A 25,377-nucleotide genomic window follows, 5' to 3' on the forward strand; every position below is an offset into this window, starting at 1 on the left:
CCAAAAAATTCACAATTTTGTACGATACTCAATAGCATTAAAAATGTAGTATTAAACAGGCTGGTTGTGTGGTGTAATTGTTAGGGTTAGGCCTTCACATGGAGAAGGTTGTGGATTTGAATCTTGTCAAGTGCTTTAAATTCTGTTTATTTTTAAATCTTTGTTGATATGGCTTTGATCATTTTTTATTCAGTTAGTTTAAATGTATTTTTTTAAATTTCTGTTCCTTTGCCACATCATTTTAATCACCTTATGAGTTTTTCATTTGTCCTCTTTTTTTTTCTTTATATCATTCTTATCATCATGCAAACATTTAAAACATAGCCTAAACTCCTACTGCAATATGGACATAATAATGTAGATGAAGATTTAAATGTATGAAGGAATTATAAGTACAACAAAATTCAGGCACAATGAAGAATTGAAATAATGAATGCAATAACATGGAGGAAAAAATAAGATGATAAAACGAAATAATTGTAACTGAAAGTAACACATAAAGTTAATTAAAATCACATGAACAAAGATTTCAAGCAGAAACAAATGACAGGAAGATGGAGGAGAGCAAATTAAACAGATGTGATGATTAAAATGACATGACAAAGGAATAGAAATAAAAATACATTTAAACCACATAAAATCATTTCAATAAAGATTTAAAATTAAGCAAAATTTAAAGCACCTGGAGATATTCAAATTCACGACCTTCTGCATGTGAAGGCTTTGTCCCATCCATTATGCCATGCAGCAAGTCCATACAATACTCCTTTTATAATGCTATTAAGTGTCATGCAAAAGTCTAGATTTTTTTTGTTAATTGCTTTCAAATGAGTGCCCACCAGGGTGAATGGCTGCAGGGTGTGATACCTTGGATCTTGACCTAAATCACCATACAGTTAGTTTCAAAAATCGATCCCTCCACCAGGGTCAACTCCCTGGAAGTTTGAGTGTCATTGTGGAATACTTTAGTTGGACACCTGTGAGCAAACATCGAATATTATAATGTATAAGACTGACTTTGCAATGTTTCTTTCTTTCTTTCTTCTTCTGCTTTTTTTTATATATAGTAATAATAATAGCCTAGGAAGACACATACACATAAGTTATTTTCTGATGTGACCATGCAGTGAAGCCTGTGCATTCCATTCTTTTGCCAGAATCCTCACTTCCTTCACTTCATCAAAATGCACATCTAGGTAATACTGGGGCAGGCAGGTTTTGCCATCACCACTATGAAACCTCCCAAGCTGTTATTCACACAACTCTAACTGATGAACTTGCTGTTCCGTGGTGATAGGGTATGTTGTCAAGAAACTAAACCTTACTGGTGCAGAGATTGATGTAAGATATTGGTATCCATATGTAAGAGTTTAGTGGAAGCAGTGGGCATACTCTTTACCTATCCTCTGACATAAAACGCATTTTTGATGTTATTACTGGACACTCTAAATTACAAATTCAAGTTGATTTGTTGAATGAACTGAGGACTAGTTATGGAACTAGAGGAATGCCAAATGCAAAATCCAATCGTTCACCACACAATTAACACATTGCAAAATGATTAAAAACAAGAAATCAAGAAATTTCCCATTTAACTCTGCCTTAGTGTGACTGCACGCTGTCCATAATGTGGTAATAGTGTTGGTCTTCCATACATAATAATAAGCAACAAAAGTTTAGCTGGTCTGGTGCCACAACATGTCTTTCCTGAAACAGCTACAACGAATTAGAACTCTTACCATTCTCAAAACTGAAAGGGTGATTCTGATATGTTCTCACTTGCATTTCGATCCATTACTGCCAATATTGTGTGTGAGGTATTCAGGACTTCTGAGTCAAGTACCTTTATCAGTAGTTAGGAATGGGTAATCAAGCAAGTTGGGAGAAAAGGCCTTTTTTTTATTAAGAAAAACAACAGTGCTATAAAGTAATGGAATGTATTTTTTCCCACAGTTTCTCTTTAATTCTTGATCATGGCAGTTGCTCTAGTAGTTTGAATCTGTATCTCTCTGTACACTTTACCCTTATTTTGACTGATATTATTTAAGTTTATTTCACATTTTAGTTTTTACTTGAACAATATTTGCACTTGTATGCAACACTACCCAGAAAAGTAACCAAACAGGCAGCAGAGCAGCCACAGCAACACTAAATAACCAGTTGCCATATATAAGATTATCAACAACAGCAAACAGAAGTGCTTCACAACTTGCTTCAAATGTCCTCAGCACAAGCATATCTGAAGGCTCTTCTGGAAAGGTGTATGCAGAGAATGTGAATACAGTGAGCATGAGAAGTGAAAGTGGATGCAGAAGCAACCACATTATCCTTTGAGTGATGTTCACCAGCCTCCTGCAAACATAAATGCAGCATTATCAAACTAACAAAACACCGCAAACAGAAAAGAACTATCCAACAATTTGAGAACTGTATTAACACACTGACAGCCACGTGGCCTGTGGCAGTCACAGTGGAGCCTCATCTCTGATGCCTGGCTTGGCTTAAGCCTGTTCATGAAATGTCCGTCACTATGTCTCTGACAGTCAGTGTATTAAACTGTGATCAACAGCAGGGTTGTTAGTGCTTTTGCTGAAATGTATGAGATGAATATGCTTGTAACAATTAAATTAAAAATGCATAGAGACAGAATTCCCTTAAAATTACAACTGCACTCTCCTATTCCATCAACATTCACCCACCTAATCATGCAGAATGTACAACTGTAAACATTAAAATGAATTATTAAAATCCTAACTGAACTACAGAATAAATGCTTAAAAATAGTTCAGGTAAGTGTGGATGGATGATCACTCACAAAAAATCAAGACGAGCCAGCTACATTGATTATACGTTAAAATTTTCCCCCTAGCAGTTTACAAACTCTTAAGCCATACATCATTTCTCGCATCTATTAATACAGACAATAGATCTGCTGTTAAGTTAGCCTCAGCCCTCTTCTTTGAATACAAAACATGTTTAATTAAAATCTTACATACTAAAATCTACATCACATGCACTGCAAATTTGAATGTCATCCCTCAACAGCACGAAGCTATGCGTCATTGGACTGTGCTTTACCCAAATACATTTCCTGCAGCCCAGAGAAATTAGCAAATTGACTTATTTTTTCATTAGTTGTTATTTAGAGTTAGCCTTAGGTGGATTATAAAAACACCATTTGTTCATGGGCAGTTCATGAGAAAACTGCAACGATCAAAGAGTTTTGGTTTTGTGTATGAAAAGTACCAATTGTGGGGGTGGCTACTTCTATAATTTCTATTCACTGCAGATCATCAGAATTTATATCATATGATCTTAAGATGAACTTCGAAACTTTTTTCAATGTCATTATCTGTTACCGAGATCCAGAGGTTCAAAGTTACCGCACTTAGGCAGAAAATACAATAATCGGGTTTCAGCCGTTTTTGCACTGTGATCTCCACAGCAAAGGACTCAAACTCTAACTGTCCATTCTTTAGACATTTATCTAGAAATGCCATTTTCCAGTTTTTGACAACCTGTATCCATAATCAACTTAATCTCCGAAAAACCATGATTTTTGGATATCACAACTACAAGGCAGTATCTGGTACTTGCCCCACAAAAAGCTGTGCAGTGATCCTCACATATGACATGAAGACTCTGGGATGCACCATTGGCTTGGGGTATCACTGTTTTAATATGATCCACCCATTTCTGGAGTCTCTCTCTGTGATCAAACACGACTAGTTGACTTTATAGAGTTGTTAGCCTTCCTGAGCATTGTGATGGATCTTATTTTGGTGTACCCATAAAAGTTTATGTCATTTAATAAGCATCAAGACACACTGCGGGACAAAGATTCAATATAAACATGCCCGTGCCAAAAAGAGATGTGTATGAAAAGAACGATGAGCATATATTTGTATTCTAATGTTTCCTTACGTTGATATCAAATTTTTCACTCTTGTAATATTGGTCTCTTGCCATCCTGGTTCTGGGTGGACTTACTGCATTTATGTCTGACAACAATATATATCTGTGTAAAAGTTTTTACGACATATCTTCTGGAAATGGAGGCAGCATCTTTTGTTTCTAAATTGCTTCACGCTGAAAATGATACCTGGATACACTGTAGCCCGCCAAACTTCACAACATATGGCGACATTATATATGATTGTATTATACTTCATTCTTTAGTACGGAGCTGGAAGCTGCATCTTCTTCTTCTTCTTCTTCTTCTTCTTCTTCAAGAAAGAAAATGTAAATATAACTCTGTTAAAAGGAGAGTCAATATATCAATCAATTTAGACTATAATAGTGGTAAGCTTAGCAAGAGACTGTGGAGGTGCAAACTTAAATGCGTGAACTCCTACACGTGAAAGTATCCCCCAACCACACACTCTAAATAATTGACATTATTCCCACCTCCTTATGGTGCCAGTATTTAAATACCAGTATAACTGGTGACAATGACAGGGTGGTGCCAGGTATAGATAACTCAAGTAATTAAAATATATAAAACATTTTGTAAAAATTTTCCATAGTATTAATTGGTTCAAATGGCTCTGAGCACTATGGGACTCAACTGCTGAGGTCATTAGTCCCCTAGAACTTAGAACTAGTTAAACCTAACTAACCTAAGGACATCACACACATCCATGCCCGAGGCAGGATTCGAACCTGCGACCGTAGCGGTCTCGCGGTTCCAGACTGCAGCGCCAGAACCACGCGGCCACTTCGGCCGGCATAGTATTAATTATCTTTTGTTTTCTTTGTTGTATAAGACAAGTAATACTCTCCAGAGAAAGAGAGGAAGGATCACAAAAGGAGGATGAAGGATGTGCATAGATGGAGAATAAAACTTGTATGGGGGGGGGGGGGGGGGGGGGAGGGCGGGGAACTGCTGAAACCTCTGAGAACTTAGGAAAATTCTGACTGACAGCTTGCATGGCTGGAGTTGTTAGTGTCTCACTCGTATCTAATACTAGTAGTACATCTCCTGCCCCCCCCCCCCCCCCCAATCCTAAAAATTGGAGCATTTTAAATTTTAGTAAAACAGTGAATTCATTAAAAATCTTTTTGTCCGAGTGTTTTGAGTGATTGTAAGTGCGACAACACTGCGGTATACATTTGTAACAGGTCACAGGATAACTTAGAAAAGTTTCTCAGAGTTCATGAGGGTATTTTTGATCCATTGTTGCAACTATAAAATGCGTGATTTTTTCACCAGACAAGTTTTGCTTTATTGAGGTAAAGCATCATCAATGATATGTAATTAAGTTTATTTACATTTTGATTTGCTTTTTAGATCAAAAACAGTTCATTAAGAATAGTTTGGTTTGTACTTATGGTGATTTTTCGGCTGATTTCTCGCTCACATCGAGAAATGCCGTCTGCTAGCACATTGTTGTTTTGCTGTGACAGACATTGATAATTTTCGTCTACTTTTTAGATGTTTTGCAGCACTACGCATTGCTCACAAAACACTTTTATGCACACAACTGTATTCTGTTTGTTTTTGTACTACAGGTATGTATTGCTGTTTGTGTTTTGTGGTGTTGCCAACATAAACTTTTCACTACTTTGTCTGTGACCTGCAAGTATTCTCTTTTAATTTCGATTATTGTATGTGTGTAATTCTATTTCAGTATGATTTTGAATATAATAGAGGGAAACATTCCACGTGGGAAAAATATATCTAAAAACAAAGATGATGTGACTTACCGAACGAAAGTGGTGGCAGGTCGATAGAAACACAAACAAACACAAACATACACACGAAATTTAAGCTTTTGCAACAAACGGTTGCTTCATCAGGAAAGAGGGAAGGAGAGGGAAAGACGAAAGGATGTGGGTTTTAAGGGAGAGGGTAAGGAGTCATTCCAATCCCGGGAGCGGAAAGACTTACCTTAGGGGGAAAAAAGGACAGGTATACACTCGCGCGCACACACACACACACACACACACACACACACACACACACACACACACACACACATCCATCCGCACATACACAGACACAAGCAGACATTACAAAGGTCTGCTTGTGTCCGTGCATGTGCGGATGGACACGTGCGTGCGTGCGAGTGTACACCTGTCCCTCCCTCCCCCCAAAGGCCTTGGGGGGGGGGGGGGGAGGGAGTGACAGATGTACACTCGCACGCACGCACGTGTCCATCCGCACATGCACGGATACAAGCAGACATTTGTAATGTCTGCTTGTGTCTGTGTATGTGCGGATGGATGTGTGTGTTTGTGTGTGTGTGTGCGCGCGAGTGTATACCTGTCCTTTTTTCCCCCTAAGGTAAGTCTTTCCGCTCCCGGGATTGGAATGACTCCTTACCCACTTCCTTAAAACCCACATCCTTTCGTCTTTCCCTCTCCTTCCCTCTTTACTGATGAAGCAACCGTTTGTTGCGAAAGCTTGAATTTCGTGTGTATGTTTGTGTTTGTGTTTCTATCGACCTGCCAGAACTTTCGTTCGGTAAGTCACATCATCTTTGTTTTCAGTATGATTTTGTGTATTTATGCACTGTGTAAGAGCAGAGAAGGGATAGCGATGGAGTGGGGGGAACCATAATGAGTGGATATGAGACATAAGTATATAGCAGTGTAATGGAGTGTGCGTTAGAGGAGAAGGTGAGGAGTGAGAAGTGAAAACAAAAGAATACATAGAAAAAACGGAAGAATTCATCAAACCCAACTAACAGATTTCAAACACAAATTAAAAACACTCTCAAAAACAGAGTATACATTAACAGAGAGAAACAGAGACTTGTATGAAAAAACCCCTCAAGCTCGCAACATGTCAACCAAAGGTCCATAAAGAAAATTATCCAGTCCATCCAACAGTAAATTTCAGAGCAGCTCCTACATACCTACTAGCAAAACAAATGCCGTCACAGATCAACCAGTACTATAAATTAGAAAAGGATAGAACAATCAGAAATACCTCTCAACTGGTAGAACATATAATATACACTAAAATCCCTGACACAACAACATTGCTCTCCTTTGATGTAGAAAGTATGTACAGTTGCATCCCTGTTAGTGAATCCATAAAAATAACTGAAGAAAACCTGAAAACACACAACAAGCTACCTCATGAACACACAGATGAAACCATAAAATTACTACAGTTAATAACACAACAAAATTACCTTGACCTCAATCAAGAATACTACATACAAGGAGGAGGTTTACCCGTGGGTTCACCTATCTCAGAAACACATTAGCCAACATTTTCATGAATCACACAGAAAAACTAATATTTGAAGACACAACAACAAATAAAAACTACAATGTCATCTACTGGCACAGATACATGGATGACATAACATGCATGCTTTGTTTAGTTCCAGTCGTTCCCTTTGGAACTTAGGGCCGTGACGAAATTCCTCCACCTGCTACGATTTCTAGCAAGTCTCTTCACTTCACTCCAGGTTTTCTCATCCTCTGCAACTTCTTTCTCGATTGTCTGTCTTTTTCCATGCCTGTTTGGGACGACCACATTTTCAAACTCCTTGAGGGTTCCAATCCAAAGCCATCCTTTCAATAGCTCCATCTGGTTTCCTCAATGTATGCCCAATCCAGTTCCACTTTCTTTTTTTGATTTGTATATTGACTGGTTGCTGATTTGTCCCCATCAAAAGATCTTCATTTGTCATTATATCTGGCCATCTCACATTTAAAATACGCCAGAGACAGATTGATAAAAACTTGGAGCTGGTTTTTGATGTGGTTAGTCACCTTCCAAGTTTCGCAACCATACAACAGAACAGCCTTCACACTGCTAATGAAAAGCCGGAGTTTGGTCTTCTTTGAGATGTTCCTATTTCTCCAGACAGGGTACAGTTGTACAAATGCACCATTTGCTTTGCGGATGTAATTACGGACGTCCTCCTCAGCGCCTCCTGTAGTTGTGACTATACTTCCAAGATAGAGGAAAGATTGGACCTGTTCTACATCCTCTTCATTAATGGCCAGCCTATTCGTGATGGTCGAATTTATCTGCATTTCTTTGGTTTTGCGAACATTTATCTCGAGGCCTGCAACTTCCGCCTCTCTCTGTAACCTGGCCAGTTTCTCTTTGATGTCTCGATATCATTGTGCCATTAAGCAAATGTCATCTGCGAAATCTACATCTTCGAGCCTATCCCACATTCCCCATTGTCTTCTGTCCCTCCATCACTCTTTTCATCACATGGTCCAACACCAAAAGAAATAGAGTTAGCAAAAGAATACACCCTTGTCGTACTCCCTAATTAACTCGGAAAGGCTCTGTTAGTTCTCCATTATATAGTACCTGGCATTCACAGTCTTCATACATTTCCTTGATGATGTTAATAATCTTTGTTGGAATGCCATATTTTGCAAGAGTATCCCACATGACTCTTTGATTGATAGAGTCGAAAGCCTTTGCAAAGTCAATGAAGGTGTTGCCACTCTGCACTTTGTTCCAGAATAATTCTGAGAGTATTGATAAGGTCCACACAGCTTCGATGTTTTCTAAAACCCGCCTGCTCTCTCCTCAGTTGTGCTTCCACAGAATCCTTAATATGGTTTAAAATGATCCTCGAAAGTACCTTACTCGGTACTGACAATAGGGTAATGCCCGGCCAGTTGTTGCCGTTAGTAACATCTCCTGTTTTGGGTATATTCATGATAATACCTCGTTTCCAATCTGTTGGCAGTTTCTCCTCTCTCCATATCTTCTCTAAGAGGATGTACAATAATTCGACAGTGGTGTCCAAGTCTGTTTTCAGCATCTCAGATGTTATATTATCTGGTCCTAGTACCTTCCCTTCTTGATCTGCTTCAGTGCTATCCGAATTTCTGCTTTCGTGGATGTGGTGCATTTACACCAATGCTAGGACTAGGATCATTGTTTTCCGTTTGTTCTCGTTCTTCTACCTCCCCACTGAGGTCTCTATTTAGAACTTCTTTAAAGTGTTCCTTCCACCCACATGAATGTTCTTCATGTGTAGTTAGTATCTCCCCTTTCTTATTCCTTACTGGTCAGTTTCTCTGGAAGCTTTTCTTTGAGAGCATCTTAGTGATATCAGGTTCTTTCACATACCCCCTCGTGCTGCCTGTTCTGCTCTATCAGCCTGTCCATCTATCCATCTTCTGTGGTCTCTTCTCACACTCCTTTTCACTTCCTTATCTGCTGCTCTATAATCAGCTTGTGCCTGTGCTTTTTGTTGCCTGGTCCTGCTCTGATTTACTCTTCCCTTGGCCTCCTCTCTATGAGTGATTTTCCTCCAGGTATGTTCGGACATCCAATCTCTCCGCAAGTGATTTTTAAAGCCAATTTGTCTCTCACTCACTTGCACAAAAGTATTCTTAACTTTTGTCCACATTTCCTCCATGTCCTTATCCTTAGCCATCTCCAGTTCCAGTGCCTGGAATCTATTCCGGAGTTCCAGCTGGAACCCCTCAGCTATCTGTGGATCTTCCAGTTTACCTACACCGAATCTTCTATTCCTTGGCTTGAATTTCCTTCTGGAAGCCACTGGCAGTAATAAGATGGTGGTTGCTATTTGCGTCTGCTCCTCTTCTATTCCGCACATCTTCCAGGCTCCTCCTGAACTTCCTGGATACTGCGATGTGGTCAATTTGATTTTCTGTAATATGATATGAGGATACTCATGTTATCTTATGACACCTCCGATGAGGAGACAAGGTCCCTCCTATATGAATGGTAGAAGAACCTAGAAACAGAATACAGCAACTACCCAATGACAAAAATACTGTACACAAAAACATGAACTTCACAATAGAAGAAGAACAAGAAAACACAATCAACTTTTTAGACATAACCATAAGAAAAGATAATAATAAACACACAGAATGAGATTTTCACTCTGCAGCGGAGTGTGCGCTGATATGAAACTTCCTGGCAGATTAAAACTGTGTGCCCGATCGAGACTCGAACTCGGGACCTTTGCCTTTCACGGGCAAGTGCTCTACCATCTGAGCTACCAAAGTACGACTCACGCCCGGTACTCACAGCTTTACTTCTGCCAGTACCTCGTCTCCTACCTTCCAAACTTTACAGAAGCTCTCCTGCGAACCTTGCAGAACTAGCACTCCTGAAAGAAAGGATATTGCGGAGACATGGCTTAGCCACAGCCTGGGGGATGTTTCCAGAATGAGATTTTCACTCTGCAGCGGAGTGTGCGCTGGTATGAAACTTCCTGGCAGATTAAAACTGTGTGCCCGACCGAGACTCGAACTCGGGACCTTTGCCTTTCGTGGGCAAGTGCTCTACCTCTTCGCAGGAGAGCTTCTGTAAAGTTTGGAAGGTAGGAGACGAGGTACTGGCAGAAGTAAAGCTATGAGTACCGGGCGTGAGTCGTGCTTCGGTAGCTCAGTTGGTAGAGCACTTGCCCGCGAAAGGCAAAGGTCCCGAGTTCGAGTCTCGGTCGGGCACACAGTTTTAATCTGCCAGGAAGGTTCAATAAACACACATTCGACATATATAGAAAACCCACAACAAGTGACATTATCTTAAAATGACACTTCAAACCACCCACAGAACCACAAACAAGCAGCAATCAGATGCATGTTAAACAGGCTGAACAGGATCCCCCTAAACACTTCTAATTAGCAGAAAGAGTTAGTCATTATAAAACAAACAACATTAAAAAATGGACTCAAAGAAACAAAGGTCAACAAACTAAATAAAAAAATAGAGAGACAAATAATGAAGAAAACAAACCAAACAACACTAACTTGTACAACTCGCACTACAACATAAAAGGGAATAAATGACCTACCACAACAAATTCACTCATAAAATGGGAAACATATTAAAAAAATAAGGCATAAACATTTCTTGCAAAACAAACAATTGCATACAAAAGCACATCCCAAAACTAAAATCAAAATCAGACAGATACCAACAATGTGGTATCTATCAGCTCAGTTGCAGAGATTGTGAGAAGATATACGTTGGAATGACTGGCAGGACATTTGACACTAGATATACAGAACACATCAGAGCACTCAAATACGGTAAAATCATCCAACATTTGGGGATAATCTAAAAGAACACCACCATAGACCATACAATATTGAAAACTATATGAATATCATAAAAATCAGTAAAGACAGACACCTCCTTCCTTTGCAAGAAAATTTTCACATACAAAAAGCCTTAACACAATATAAACAGTTGCTCAATGACCAGATAAATAATGGAAAAGAACAATTGATGAAATCATGTGAAAAAGAAAAGAGCCTTTTCCATCCCCCCCCCCCCCCCCCCCCCAGAGACTGTGGAGGTAAGAACTTAATATGCATTAATTGCTGCCAGTGAAAGTATCCGTCAACCACACACCTCGAAATAATCCACTTTATTCGCACCTCCTTAAGGCACCAGCACTTAAATGCTAGTGCAGCAACCACTTTTGTGACTTTATTTCACACTGTCTTTGGTTTTCCATATGTATCCAGATGGGAAAGTGGCCACTGGAGTGAAAATGGCTGTCCACTGCCCACCACGCAGTGTCGGCAAGTGCAGGAGAGCGAATCTACAGATCTACGGCAGAGAATGATCCTGTAGCAGTGCTGAAATGTGTGCTCTACCCAAAGCTCATAAGGCACAATCTCAACAAATGATGTTCTCAATAGCTCGACCTTGGGGACAGATTGTGGTAGACCCTTATAGAAAAATTACGTGTTTTGAAATCCCAACAAAAGACGAATGGTATGAGGAGATGTGCAATAAGATCCCTGAGAGCCTCCTGAACTATGCATTCATTACAGAGCATCTATAGAGGGCACAGTGTTGGCCTATACAGTACACACACTAGTGTAGTAACTGTACAGTATTGTATTGCAGTACTGTATTGCACTGCACTATACTGTAATATATTGCAGTAACTGTACACAAGTTGGTGTTGAGGAGGAGAGAGAAGGCATAGTATTTGTCAGTGAAGTACATGGCCACATTGCCTTTAGCCCTCAGCCTGCTGTAGTCATCCTTTAGGGGAGGCTACAGCTCCTTAGTACATGAACATTAGACTGATTTGCCCTTTGTTAGGGATCTACAGCTCTTCGAAATGCATCCTGAACTTGTTCGATTTTCACTGCAGTACGGGTGCCATTTTATTGGTGAAGTGTTTATACATCTGACTATTTCTTGCTGGCAAGAGTGCAGACATATGACAGTCGAGTGTTCAGAGGACAAACTTGTTGGTTCCCTATGACAGACTTTGTACCCCATTTCCTTTGTGGATGCAGAGTGCGGGATGGTCTGATGGCTTTTGACTCACACTTAACTGTTTTTTTTTTTTTTTTTTTTAAGGTGATGTTGGCAGTGATGGGTGTTCTAATATGCTGGATGTTGCACTTTGTAATATTCTTTGCTGTGGTGTATTACGCTTTTTTGTGTCCTCAGCACACTGCTTGACTGATTTGTTTTGTACAGGAGGGAAGGTAGTGCTTGTTTTACAACAATATTCACAAGAGTATGTATCTGTGCTTCCACTGCTGGTCTACACCTGTACGGGCATGTCACCTTTGACAAAAAGTGTCTTGGCCACAAACGTTGATGGCTGCATCGAACTGCATAATTTTTTCACCTCATTATATGGCATTCGCTCAGATACTACCATCTTTTCACAACACACATTCATTCACACAAATAAGCACACCTCACGCACACACACACATGACCAATGTCTCTGGCAGCTGGGGTCGGAACAAGTGTGTGTTTCCTTTCCTGAAGAAGGGTTTGGCTGAAAGCTAATGTCTATCTGTCTTTTCATTATCCCTGTCTGCAATTCAACCTGCAATCTTTATAGTGGGTAGCAAAAAATCTAGTACACTTACCTTCTGAACATGCCTATGTATACATCTCAAAATGAAACATATACACACTTTCGACACATTACAGAGTCTGACAACAGTACAAGAAAATAGGACATAGGGATAAAGTCAAACGATGGAAAATCCAGGATGGAATGTAACAATATTATGAGAAGGAAAGTTGCTACTCACCATATAGCGGAGATGCTGAGTCGCAGACAGGCACAACAAAAAGACTGTCACAAATAAAGCTTTCGGCCAGTAAGGCCTTCGTCAAAAATAGATGACACACACACACACACACACACACACACACACACACACACGCACGCACGCACGCACGCACGCAAACGAAACTACACACACGACTGCAGCCTCAGGCAACTGAGACCACTTTCACACACAATGGTTGTGTGTCATTCACTCGGCCCTACTGTAGCCACTTAATGCCTAAGTTCGAAGTACTATACAGCGCAGTGATAACCACTGTCCTATTTGTGTCATTGTGATAACTATTGTTTTAAGAATATTCTTGAACTGATATTCTGCAGCTATAAATACCCCTCAAAGACAACAGGAATAAACCTCAGCAGCTGAAGAATTATTATGAAATGTACTTCATAATTTTAGATTTACAATTTACTCAGGCCAATTACACTTACGAACAGCATATCTCCTGCCAATGTACTTCACTGTAACTAACTCAGCTTTGAAATCCAAAGAAAATAACAAACAACAGTGATATTAATCATTAAATACAACAACACTAAATCTTTAAGGACACACTGATTCATTTATACGCATTTGTGAATCACGACATAAAATGTTCATAACAGAGATCTCTGGCACCAGCTGTTGGTTTTAAGTGTAGATGCATGAGTAGGAATAAAATGGTGACATATTGATTAATGGTAACACTAATCATTTATACATATCCCGTAAACTGATTCATTCCACACCAAAGAAGCATGCAAATGATATAGGAAGACGCAAGTAACTAACTATAAAACACATAATTTGATACAATGAACAAAGGATGTTACCAATGTGAAAACAGATCAAATTTCTGTCTCGATGCGAAATGGAACAAACAATCACACACAGCTTGGGCAGCAGCTTGACTCATAAACAGTGTAGTGTTTCCTCCTCCGACTCTGAGGGGGATACAGATAGGTTAGCATACAATAGATTAGTTACAACAATAACTAGTGACACATTCACCTCAACACAAGTACCAAGCTACATAAATAATGCTTAGTACACCACTGGAGATTTTCGACTGTCAGCAGCTCATAAAGTTCCTCTAACACTTTGTTGCCTAAAAATTCTTGCAATTCTAAGCTGCAAAAGTTCTGTCCAGATTGTGGCAGCAAGCACAAGTGATACTGCTGCCCTGAATGTGATGACACTTACCAGTTGTGTGGCCCAGTCAGTGTGAGCAGCACACCACGGGGCTGCACTGCTCCATGCCCGCCGTTATGCCAGTGCCTACAGCGTCCAACGAACTCCTAAGCTGAGGCTCACTAAAAGCATCAACAAATATGCAGTGGGCAGTGAAGTTCTGAGGAGACACAGAGTACGCCATGTGACCGATGAGAATGGACACCTACAAGCAGCCCGGTTCCCCACAGGTCTATCAGTCACAGAAGCAAGAGGTTTCGTATAGCTACCAAACAATTCCACTGCTAGTCCTAACCATATTACAACATAGCCTAGATATACTCAATATTTCTGGGTTTCAGATCAATACTGACTGAATCTCATTTCAGCTGTGATTGCATTTGATAATCTAGAAATTTTTATGTACAAATTATCAGCAACTGTCTGAACGTAGTTAATGGTGAAGCTAAGACAACCGGTCACAAAAGCCCTCATTGTTTGAACACACTATCGCCCCAACAACTGTGGACCTTGCCATGGTTGGGGTAGCTTGCACGCCACAGTGACACAGGTGGCTGTACTGTAGGTGCAACTGTAATGGAGGGGTATTAGTAGAGAGACCAGACAAATGTGTGGTTCATGAAGAGGGGCAGCAGCCTTTCAATAGTTGCAGGGGCAACAGTCCGGACGATTGACTGATCTGGTCACGTGACACTGACCGAACCAGCCTCGCTGTGCCGGTATTGCGAACAGCTGAAAGCAGAGTGAAACTACAGCCGCAAATTTTCCCGAGAGTGTGCTGCTCTACTATACGGTTAAATCGTGATGGCATCCTCTCAGGTAAAACAGTCCCCTCATCTCTGGGCAGGGCTACACGGGAGCATCAGGACAAACAATGCTTCTATGGATCGAAGCATGGAATGTTAGATTCCTTAATTGGGCAGGTAGATTAGAAAATTTAAAAAGGGAAATGGATAGCTTGGAGTTAGATGTAGTGGGAATTAGTGAAGTTCAGTGGCAGGAGGAACGGGACTTCTGGCCAGGTGAATACAGGGTTATAAATACAAAGTCATACAGGGATAATGCAGGAGTGGGTTTGATAATGAATAAGAAGATCTGGGTAAGCTACTATGAATAGCATAGTTAATGCATTATCGTAACCAGCAAAGGCACGAAGCTCACACCTACTGTGATGACGCAAACCGAGATCTCTTTACTTCCTCTCATTTTGCCATTTTTAAATTCATTTCATTTTCAGTTTTGTCTAATTACCATTAACATACATGAGTATAATCTGCATTTCCATAAAAGAGAAAGGTTGACCCTAAGTCTTAAGGAATACAGCACCAGGTCTAGTTTAGTGTATGTAATTAATTTCCTAAATTATTTTAACCATTCCTAGTTAGTATCTTTTGTTATAGGGTGAAATCAGTAATTGTTTCGTGACTTAAATTCTATTTGTTGTGTCTAGTTCCTACAGTCTAGACACAATGAGGTAGCTAGGTGCACGCTAAACTAACGCAGACGGGCTTGAAGTTCTGGAACATGAGACTTATTAATGAATAAGAGGAAAAGTACGTAGATGCATTTAATACTTATCTTTATTCTCTTGTTGGAATACATCTCTCTTGAATATTAGTACGCTATAAGCACTGATACAAATGGCGCCTTGCTAGGTAGTAGCTATAGACTAAGCTGAAGGCTATTCTATCTGTCTCTCGGCAAATGAGAGGAAGGCGTCGTACTTCTGGTCGCAAGCAATGTCGTCCGTACAACTGGGGCGAGGTCTAGTCCGTGTCTTGTGACCTGCCATGTGGTGGCGCTAGGTTTGCGATTACACAGTGGCGACACGCTGGTCCGACATGTACTACAGGACCGCGGCCGATTTAAGTTACCACCTAGCAAGTGTGGTGTCTAGCGGTGACACCACACTATTCTTGACTTACAAACAAATATAAATTCAGTGATAATATAAACATTTGGAAGAGGAACTACTAGGGTTCTTGAAGTAGTTATCTGGCTCTATTCGAAAACATATTAGCAAAGCTAGCCCTTAATTAATTCCAAAACTGTTACCAAATTTGTCAAAAGCATTGTTTGCGTAACTATATCTGTTAATTTCAGAATTTAAACAAATAATTCGACTTAACCTTTATGGTAGAAGAAACTGTTAAAAAGAAGGAATTTTTCGATGTATTCACTTAATTGAGTAAGTTGTGTTTTAATTGTAATTTCTGCAAATTAAACATCGAACAATGTATAGTTTCAGTGCCTATTATTGTGAGGATACATAAAGGATGGATTTTTGGTCTCTACACCGTCTGTCTGCAGTTGGTTTTCAGAGGGGAATTATGTACTGTTTCAAGTAAAGACAATGCATCAACTTAACAGTGGAATTTGTGTAACACAAACAGGCCATGTGTTAGAACAATGTCTGTTCAATTTATTTGAGAAGTGTTGTCCACATACCTTATTATTCTGCAAGAACTGTGAACTGTGTGGTTAGTTTTTTACTGCTCATAGATGTTCAACAGCAAACTATTGTACCAGTATGCTGCTCCTTGCCTGCTACCTATTAATGAGTCTTATCGAAATTTACCAATTGTTAATTGGCCATAAAACTGTGTAATATTGAGGGGTTGTGAATAATGAAAGTAAAGAACAGTGAAATGCAATTGTGCAACTGTCAGCTATATCGTTTACAGTAGTCAGCGTTGAGCTCCCCCCCCCCCCCCCCCCTTTTTCAGCCAGTATAACAATGGTTGGTTGGTTTGGGGTATCAAGGGACCAAACTACAGGATCATCAGTCCGTTTTTCCTGATGCATGCAAGGCTCAAGGTACAAAAACACCTAACACCACACCTGAACAGACGACGAATGGAACGAACAAAAAACTGGGACAACATACACCACAAAGAAAAGTAGAAGAAGGCATTAAAACCATAAAGCATATGGTCTGAGCTGGCTGATCACCGTAATAAAAGAGCCCCACAAAGACAAAATGAGATGAACACATGTAGGAAAAAGATGACCGCCAAGACTAACAAATGCAAAGAAATTGTGACAGAGTTGAAATGGAGGGAGGGTGGCGACCTCAGAGAGAAGGCTAAATGCCCACCCTTAGATGGTACAATAAAAACCCGCCTCACGAATAAAACGTAAAACTAAATATGTTGTTGAGGTTTTGTCACCCAACACCGAAGGCAAGGTGCTGGGAAGGTTAAAAGTCTGCTGCAGAGCGGCTGAAAGTGGGCAGTTCCACAAGACGTGGACGACAGTCATTTGTGAGCCACAGTGACAATGAGGTGTGTCCTCGTGACGGAGGAGGTAGCCATGTGTTAGCCATGTATGGCCAATTTGGAGCCAGCAGAGAACCACAGAGTCCCTGTGAGAGGTTCGCATGGAGGTCTTCCACACTTCTGCAGTCTCCTTAAGGGCACGCTGTTTGTTGTGCGTACTGAGATTATGCCATTACGTCTCCCAAAGCTGAAAAACCTTGTGGCCAGCCTGTCAGCTAGTTCATTTCCTGGGATTCTGACATGGCCCGGGGTCCACACAAACACCACGGAAAGACTGGACCATTCCAGGGCATAGATGAACTCCTGGATGATAATCTATCAAAGGATGGTGGGGGTAGCACTGGTTGATAGCTTGTAGGCTGCTCAAGGAGTCAGAGAAGAAACAACTTGCAGTATAAAAATGCAGCACGTTGACACTGAGGACTATCAACGATGAAACAAAGCAGGCGAACATCACTCCACCATAGTACTACAAGCTTATATACCAATTAGCTCCACAAATGATGATGAGATTGAAGAAATGTATGATGAGATAAAGAAAATTATTCAGATAGTTAAGGCAGATGAAAATTTAATACTGATGGGGGACTGGAATTTGGTAGTAGGAAAAGAAAGAGAACAAAAAGAAGTAGACGAACATGGACTGGGGAAAAGGAAAGCAAGAGGAAGCCACCTAGTAGAATTTTTCAGAGTACATAATTTAATCATCGCCAACACCTAGTTTAAGAATTATGGAAGAACATGATACACATGGAAGACACCTGGAAGCACTGAAAGGTTTCATACCGGTTACATACTTATAAGACAGAGATTTTGGAACCAGATTTAAATTGTACGACATTTCCTGGGGCACATGCATACTCTGACCACAATTTATTGGTTATGAGCTGCAGATAAAAACAGAAGAAATTGTAAAAGGGTAGGAAATTAAGGAAATGGGACCTGGATAAGCTGAAAGAATCAGAGATTGTTCAGAGGGAGCACTAGGCAACTACTGACATTAACAAGGGAAAGAAATACAGAAGAAGACGAAAGAATAGCTTTGAGAGATGGAATAGTGAAGCCAACAGAGGATAAAATAGTAAAAAAGCCAAGGTTTAGTAGAAATCCTTGGATAATTTAATTGATGAAAGGAGAAATATAAAAATGCAGCAGATGAAGCAGGTGAAAGGGAAAACAAATACCTAAAAAATGAGATTGAGGATTTAAAAGCATCTTTCACTAAGGGAAAAATAGATACTACCAACAGGAAAACAAAAGAGACTTTTGGAAGAAAGAGAAGCAGTGTATGAATATCAAGTGCTCAGACGAAAAACCAGTACTAAGCAAAGAAGGGAAAGCAGAAAAGTGAAAGGAATATATAGTGTGTCTATACAGGGGAGATGAAATTGCAGGCAGTTATAGAAATGGAAAAAAACATAGATGAAGAGGAGATGGGAGACATGATAGTCCAAGAAGAATCCGACACAGCACTGAAAGACCTAAGTTGAAACAAGGCCCCTGGAGTAGATGGCATTCAGCCAGAACTACTAATAGCCTTGGGAGAGCTAGCTGCAACAAAACTCTTCCATCTGGTGTGCAAGATATACAAGCCACGCAAAATACCTGCAGACTTCAAGAAGAATGTAATAATTCCAATTCCAAAGAAAGCAGTTGCTGACAGGTGTGAAAATTACCGAACTATCAGTTTAGTCTGCCATGCTTGCAAAATACTAACACGGACTCTTTATACAACAATGAAAAAACTGGTGGAAGCTGACCTCGGGGAAGATCAGTTTGGATTTCAGAGAAATGTAAGAACACATGAAGCATATTGTCCCTAAAACATATCTTAGAATATAGATTAAGGAAAGGCAAATCTACATTTATAGCATTTGTAAACTTAGAGAAAGCTTTTAACAAAGTCAACTGTAACACTCACTTTCAAGTTCTGAAGGGAGCAGGGGTAAAATACAGGGAGTGAAAGTTGATTTACAACTTGTATAGAAGCCAGACGGCAGTTATAAGAGTAGAGGGGGATGCGAGGGAAGCAATGGTTGGGAAGGGAGTGACGATGTTGTAGCCTATTACCGATGTTATTGTGTTATTCAATCTGTATACACAGCAAGCAGTAAACGAAATCAAAGAAAAATCTAGAATAGGAATTAAAGTTCAGGGAGGAGAAATAAAAAAACCTGAGGTTTGCCGATGATGATGTAGTTCTGTCAGAGACTGTAAAAGATGAAAATGCAGTTGAACGGAATGGACAGTGTCTTGAAAGGAGGATATAAGATGAATATTAACAAAAGCAAGACTACGATAATGGACTGTAGTTGAATTAAATCAGATAATGCTGAGGGAATTAGATTAGGAAATGAGACATTAAAGTAGTAGATAGGTTTTGCTATTTGGTTCAAATGGCTCTGAGCACTATGCGACTTAACTGCTATGGTCATCAGTCGCCTAGAAACCTAACTAACCTAAGGACATCACACACATCCATGCCCGAGGCAGGATTCGAACCTGCGACCGTAGCGGTCGCTCGGCTCCAGACTGTAGCGCCCAGAACCGCACGGCCACTCCGGCCGGCTTTTGCTATTTGGGCAGTAAAATAATTGATGATGACCAAAGTGGATATGATATAAAATGTAGACTGGCAATGGCAAGAGAAGCATTTCTGAAGATGAGAAATTTGTTAAAACTGAATGTTAGGAACTCTTTCCTGAATATGTTTGTCTGGAGTGAAGCCATGTATGAAAATGAGACATGGATGATAAACAGTTAAGACAAGAAGTTTTTCAAATGTGGTGCCACAGAAGAATTCTGAAATCATGTGGATAGATTGCAAAACTAATGAGGAGTTACTGAATAGAATTGAGGAGAAGAGAAATTTGTGGCACAACCTCACTAGAAGAAGGGATCAGTTGGCAGACACATTCTGAGACATCAAGCAATCAACAATTTAGTACTGGAGGTAAGTGTGGGAGGTAAAAATTCTACACGGAGACCAAGAGGTGAATACAATAAGCAGATTCAGAAGGATGTAGGTGCGATAGTTATTCGGAGAAGCAGCAGCTTGCAACGTGATAAGAGTCATGAAAAGCTGCAGCAAACCAGTCTTTGGACTGGAAACAAAAACAACAACAGCAACAACAACAACAATTACTGCTGCTGCTGCTGCTGCTGCTGCTGCTACTACTACTACCACTACTACTACTCCGCTAGGCTGTCATAGGAACTTGAAGGCTCATATATTGCTTAACACATCAACACTACTGCTGTTCTGTAGAGCACAATTTATCTTTCTTGAAAATATTTTCAGATCAAATATAATAAATTTTGTTGATATGGGAAAGCCTATGTCCATGACTCAGCAGGGAAGTAGAGCCCCTGCAAAATTTAGCTTGCCCTTTTCTCACATGATATCCTGTGAACTATAGATGAAGGCCAACATACAAATTCCATATTCCTAGACTTCCAAAAAACATTTGACACGGTGTCCCACTGCAGACGGCTGTTGAAGGTTTAAGCACATGGAATAGGATACCAGACGTGTGTGGCTATGGCTGTTGAAGGTTCAAGCACATGGAATAGGATACCAGACGTGTGTGGCTATAAGACTTCTGAAGTAACAGAACCCAGTACGTTGTCCTCAACGGTGAGTGTTTGTCAGAGATGAGGGTACCGTCCGGAGTGCCCCAGGGATGTGCAATGGAACTGTTGTTACTCTCTATAAACATAAATGATCTGATGGATAGGGGGGACAACAATCTGTGGCTATTTGCTGGTGATACTGTGATGTACAAGAATGTATTGTCAATGAGTGACTTCAGAATACACGATTACTTAGACAAAATTTCTAGATGGTGTGATGAATAAAATCTAGATGTAAATGCAGAAAAGTAAGTTAAGGCAGAAAGTAGGAAAAACAAAACCATAATATTCAAGTACAGCCTTAGTAGTGTGCTACTTGATGTCGATTAAATATCTGGGCATAATGCTGCAAAATAATATGAAATGGAATGAGAATGTAAAGACTGTAATAGGGAAGGTGAATGGTCAACTTTGGTTTATTGAGAAAATTTTAAGAAAGAGCGGTTCAACTGTAAAGAAGACCACATATAGGACACTGGTGCGACCTATTCTTGAGTACTGCTTGCGTGTCTGGGATCTGTACCAGGTCGGATCGAAGGAAGACATCAAACCAATTTGAAGGCAGACAATAATTTCGAACAACATGCAAGTGTTATGGAAATGCCTCAGGAACTCAAATGGGAATCCCTGATGAAGGGAAGGCAACATTCTTTTCAAGTAACACTATTAAGAAAATTCAGAGAACCAACATTTGCAGTTGACTGCAGAATGATTCTACTGCCACCAACATATTTTTTGCTAAGGAACAGGAAGGTATGAAAAATTAGGTCTCTTACAGAGGCATATGGACAGTTGTTTTTGGCATGGCACTTAGCATTGGGTGAAACAATATATGTCTGAGTGGTAGACACATGTACAAAATACAGTTCTGTTCAGGAAGGTGCACAGGAACTGAAGAATAAATCAAACACAGAATGAATAACAAACATCACTGTGAAATACAAGTTTGAATACTCAATACATGGAAGATCTGCATGTGATGCAGTATGAAGTCCTTTGCCTATTGATGGAGTTGACATGCGCAATTGTAAGTCTCCACACAGTAGTTCTGTTGCACCCAGCTGATGTTGAAGTTCCATGAAGCTAACTGTCCCAGCTGTGAGTTGACGTCTGAGGTGAGATCAACTCTGAACAGCGATGCACCTCACTGTACTGCTAAGTGACTCCACTGGTACTGTCAGGGACTAGACTGTCTGGGCCCCAAAGAGTAACTGGGGAGTAGCTGGCGACTATCTGGAATTGCCGCTGCAGACAACATCTCTATATCCAGTCAAGTCTCACACCCTGATGGCGCTGCCACACAGGGGGAGTGGACCTGGTGCAGCTCGGGATTGGACGGCGCCTGTTGCTGTACTAAGCACTGGTGGACGGCAGCTGCACTTGTGCTGCCAACTTCAGAGTCTTCAATTATGATAGCCCCCTGAGTGGTATCGACTGTGTAACAATATCTCAGTTTTTTCCTCACACTATTTGTGAATGGAGCAGTAAAGGAAATGACTGCCATGTACTGTATCGTGAATTAGGGAGTATATATGTAGCTGTAGATCCCATTTGTGAAGCTGTAGGAGCTAATTACACAGGTATATTCCCCCTTCCATTTCCTCTTCCTTTGCTAATCCTGCTTTACTTCTCACTCTGCCTCTTTTATGGTCTTTGAATGGAATCTGGAAAAGTGGTTGTCGATTACTATCCTTGATTACCTACATTATTTGATGCATTTCCCTCCATCTTTACCTCCTTTTTTCTTCACAACAAGTGTGCTACACCTAACACCCCCCCCCCCCCCTCCCACCCCTCCTTTGCACTCACCCACAACACACACAGCAGTAGTTATTTTTGAAGAAAGACTTTATCAAAAACCTTAGCAATGAGTCTAAGCTTGTTTATGTGCCTCTGTACCATTATTCAGTTAGCGTTTAACTGGTTACCTTTATTCCTTCCATAGTTTGTAACGATAGTACTGTTTTTAGAGCTTCCTGGTTATTCTCCATATAATTTCTCTAAATTAATCTGCACACGTCTCCTGCCATACTTACAGTAGCCCTTTGATGTTCAGTTGCACTGTGTCCTTACACTGATTACCCCTTTACTGTAACTGGGAGTTGTGTTTGGTTCACTAACCACAGCATACTTTTCAAGAAATTTTGCATTTAACAGCTCCCTTACTAGCACAATTTTTATTGGCTTGATGATGCTTGTACCATTATGCCACCTTTTAATTGATTAAAGTGTCCCTTCTAGATGCTCAAGAGCTTAATGAATGCAGAAAACTGACTTTTATTCAAAACCCCTACTTTAACAACAAACAATACACAATTGGACCAGAGAACAACACAAACACATTACATATATATTGCCCAATAGGTCCGATGAAGCAATAAAAGATACTGAGGCTAAGATTTTTGCCCTGAAGACTTTCTACAACAAGCTTTGTACATATAAGTTGGTTAAGAGAGGCACACATAAGTGAGCGAGCTAAACATAGTTAGGTGTAAACGGTCATCCAGAAGTTGCCGCTAATGACAGTTCACCTCGACACTCATCCATCCTTCTTGGGCATGCTGCTAACCTACACAGATGGTACGCCCCCCCCCCCCCCCAATTCTTGTACTGTTTTTGCAGCATGGACACAAAAGCCAAGATCACACTTTCATAATGTTTAGCTACCTCACACCTCACACAATGGTAGCTGATGCATTCCCAAGCTAATGGTACTGAACAGTGTAAGCTGGGAACTCTTGATATGCAAAAGCCTTGAACTGAGTTTATTTGCCTTTACTTGCTTAACAACTTCTTCTTTGTTTAAATATAACTATTTAAAAGTACCGAATTTGTTTTGCAGTAAAAAGGAAGAAAGAGAACATTAGTTTGAAGGATACTTACATGGGTATTAAGGATGTGATGAAGACTGCTGAACATAGATACTAGAGGCAGTTTGAATTTCATATTACCTTTTCACAAAAGCAACGTAAGCAACATACAAACCACACTTTTGCACAAATATCTATGTGGAACATGTTACACATTAGTTCTATAACACTCACCCTTTTTTCGTCGGACTCACAGACAATGCCACAGGTACATAAAGTGTGGCTAAAATGAAGGACAGTGAGAAGTTGTGCATTCCAACAGCAAGTAACAATGTAGCCAACTCTAGTAAAGCAGCAATATTCAGTAATGAGCAACTCTTGAACTGCTGGCCTACAACCCTGAAATACCAGACGTCAAAAGGAAATATCCAATATTAATTCAGTTGTAGAATTAATCAGGTACTAGAAACCAAGCAATAGGTAGAAAAGTCAAGTCACTTTCAACAGTGTTATGCTCACCTGTCAAAGGCAGGCAAAGGGAGCAGTACAAGACTGTAACATAAGTAGCCTGCAAAAACAGACAAATCTGTTGACAACCCAATAAGCTCTCTCCCTACCACACTGTATACGTCTGCTGCAAACAGGGCAGCAGTGCCAAAGACATGTGCAACAAGGAAGACAACTCCTACTGGAATTACAATTAATTCATGGTCCACCTGTAAGAGGAAAAAAAGATGATGATGCTGTCAAGTAACAGTCTACCTTAATTAATATATGCTGAAAACCATTTAAAAAATGTTTTATTCCCTTACATGCAAAAAAATTTAAATTAGAAAGTTACTGACGAAGTGTCACTAGAAGTGCACTGGATTAAACATGACATTGTTCAGTTGTAATAGTGGGTGTAGTGGTAGCATCCACAACTACATCTATACTCTGCAAACCACTGTGAGGAGCATCACAGAGGGTATATCCCATTGTACCAGTTATTAGTGTTTCTTCCTGTTCCATTCATGTATGATGCACGGGAAGAATGATTATTTGAATGCCTCTGTGCATGCAGTAGTTATTCCAATCTTATCCTCATGATCCCTATGTGAGCAATATGTAGCAGGCTGTAGTATTACTAAGAGTCATCATTTAAAGCCGGTTCTTGAAACTTTGATGATAGACTTTCTAGGGATAGTTTATGTCTGGCTTCAAGAGTCTGCCAGTTCAGTTCCATCAATATTTCTGTGACACTCTTCTATTGGTTAAACATGCCTGTGACTATTCATGCTGCCCTTCTCTATGTATGTTCAATATCCCCAGTTACAGGTCCCACATACTTGAGCAATTCTAAGATGGGTGCACAAGTGATCTGTAAGCAATCTCCTTAGTAGACTGATTGCACTTCCCCGGTATTCTACCAATAAACTGAAGTCCACCACCTACTTTACCCATGACTGAATCTATGT

General features: G+C 40.2%; 1 protein-coding gene across 2 annotated transcripts in view; it reads right to left on the reverse strand.

The window, feature by feature from the left end:
* Nucleotides 1–1,921: 1,921 nt before the first annotated feature.
* Nucleotides 1,922–25,377, reverse strand: part of LOC126194691 (glycosylphosphatidylinositol anchor attachment 1 protein) — an 87,536-nt gene continuing 64,080 nt past the window's right edge. For both annotated transcript variants that reach the window (XM_049932911.1, XM_049932910.1), the window contains exons 10-12: nt 24,440–24,636; nt 24,155–24,319; nt 1,922–2,352 (exon numbers count right to left, since the gene is read on the reverse strand). In XM_049932911.1, the coding sequence (XP_049788868.1) occupies nt 2,055–2,352; nt 24,155–24,319; nt 24,440–24,636 (660 nt within the window). In that variant the 3' untranslated portion in view covers nt 1,922–2,054. The remainder of the gene's footprint in view (nt 2,353–24,154; nt 24,320–24,439; nt 24,637–25,377) is intronic.

Source organism: Schistocerca nitens, chromosome 7 (assembly GCF_023898315.1).
Source record: "Schistocerca nitens isolate TAMUIC-IGC-003100 chromosome 7, iqSchNite1.1, whole genome shotgun sequence".
NCBI lineage: Eukaryota > Metazoa > Arthropoda > Insecta > Orthoptera > Acrididae > Schistocerca > Schistocerca nitens.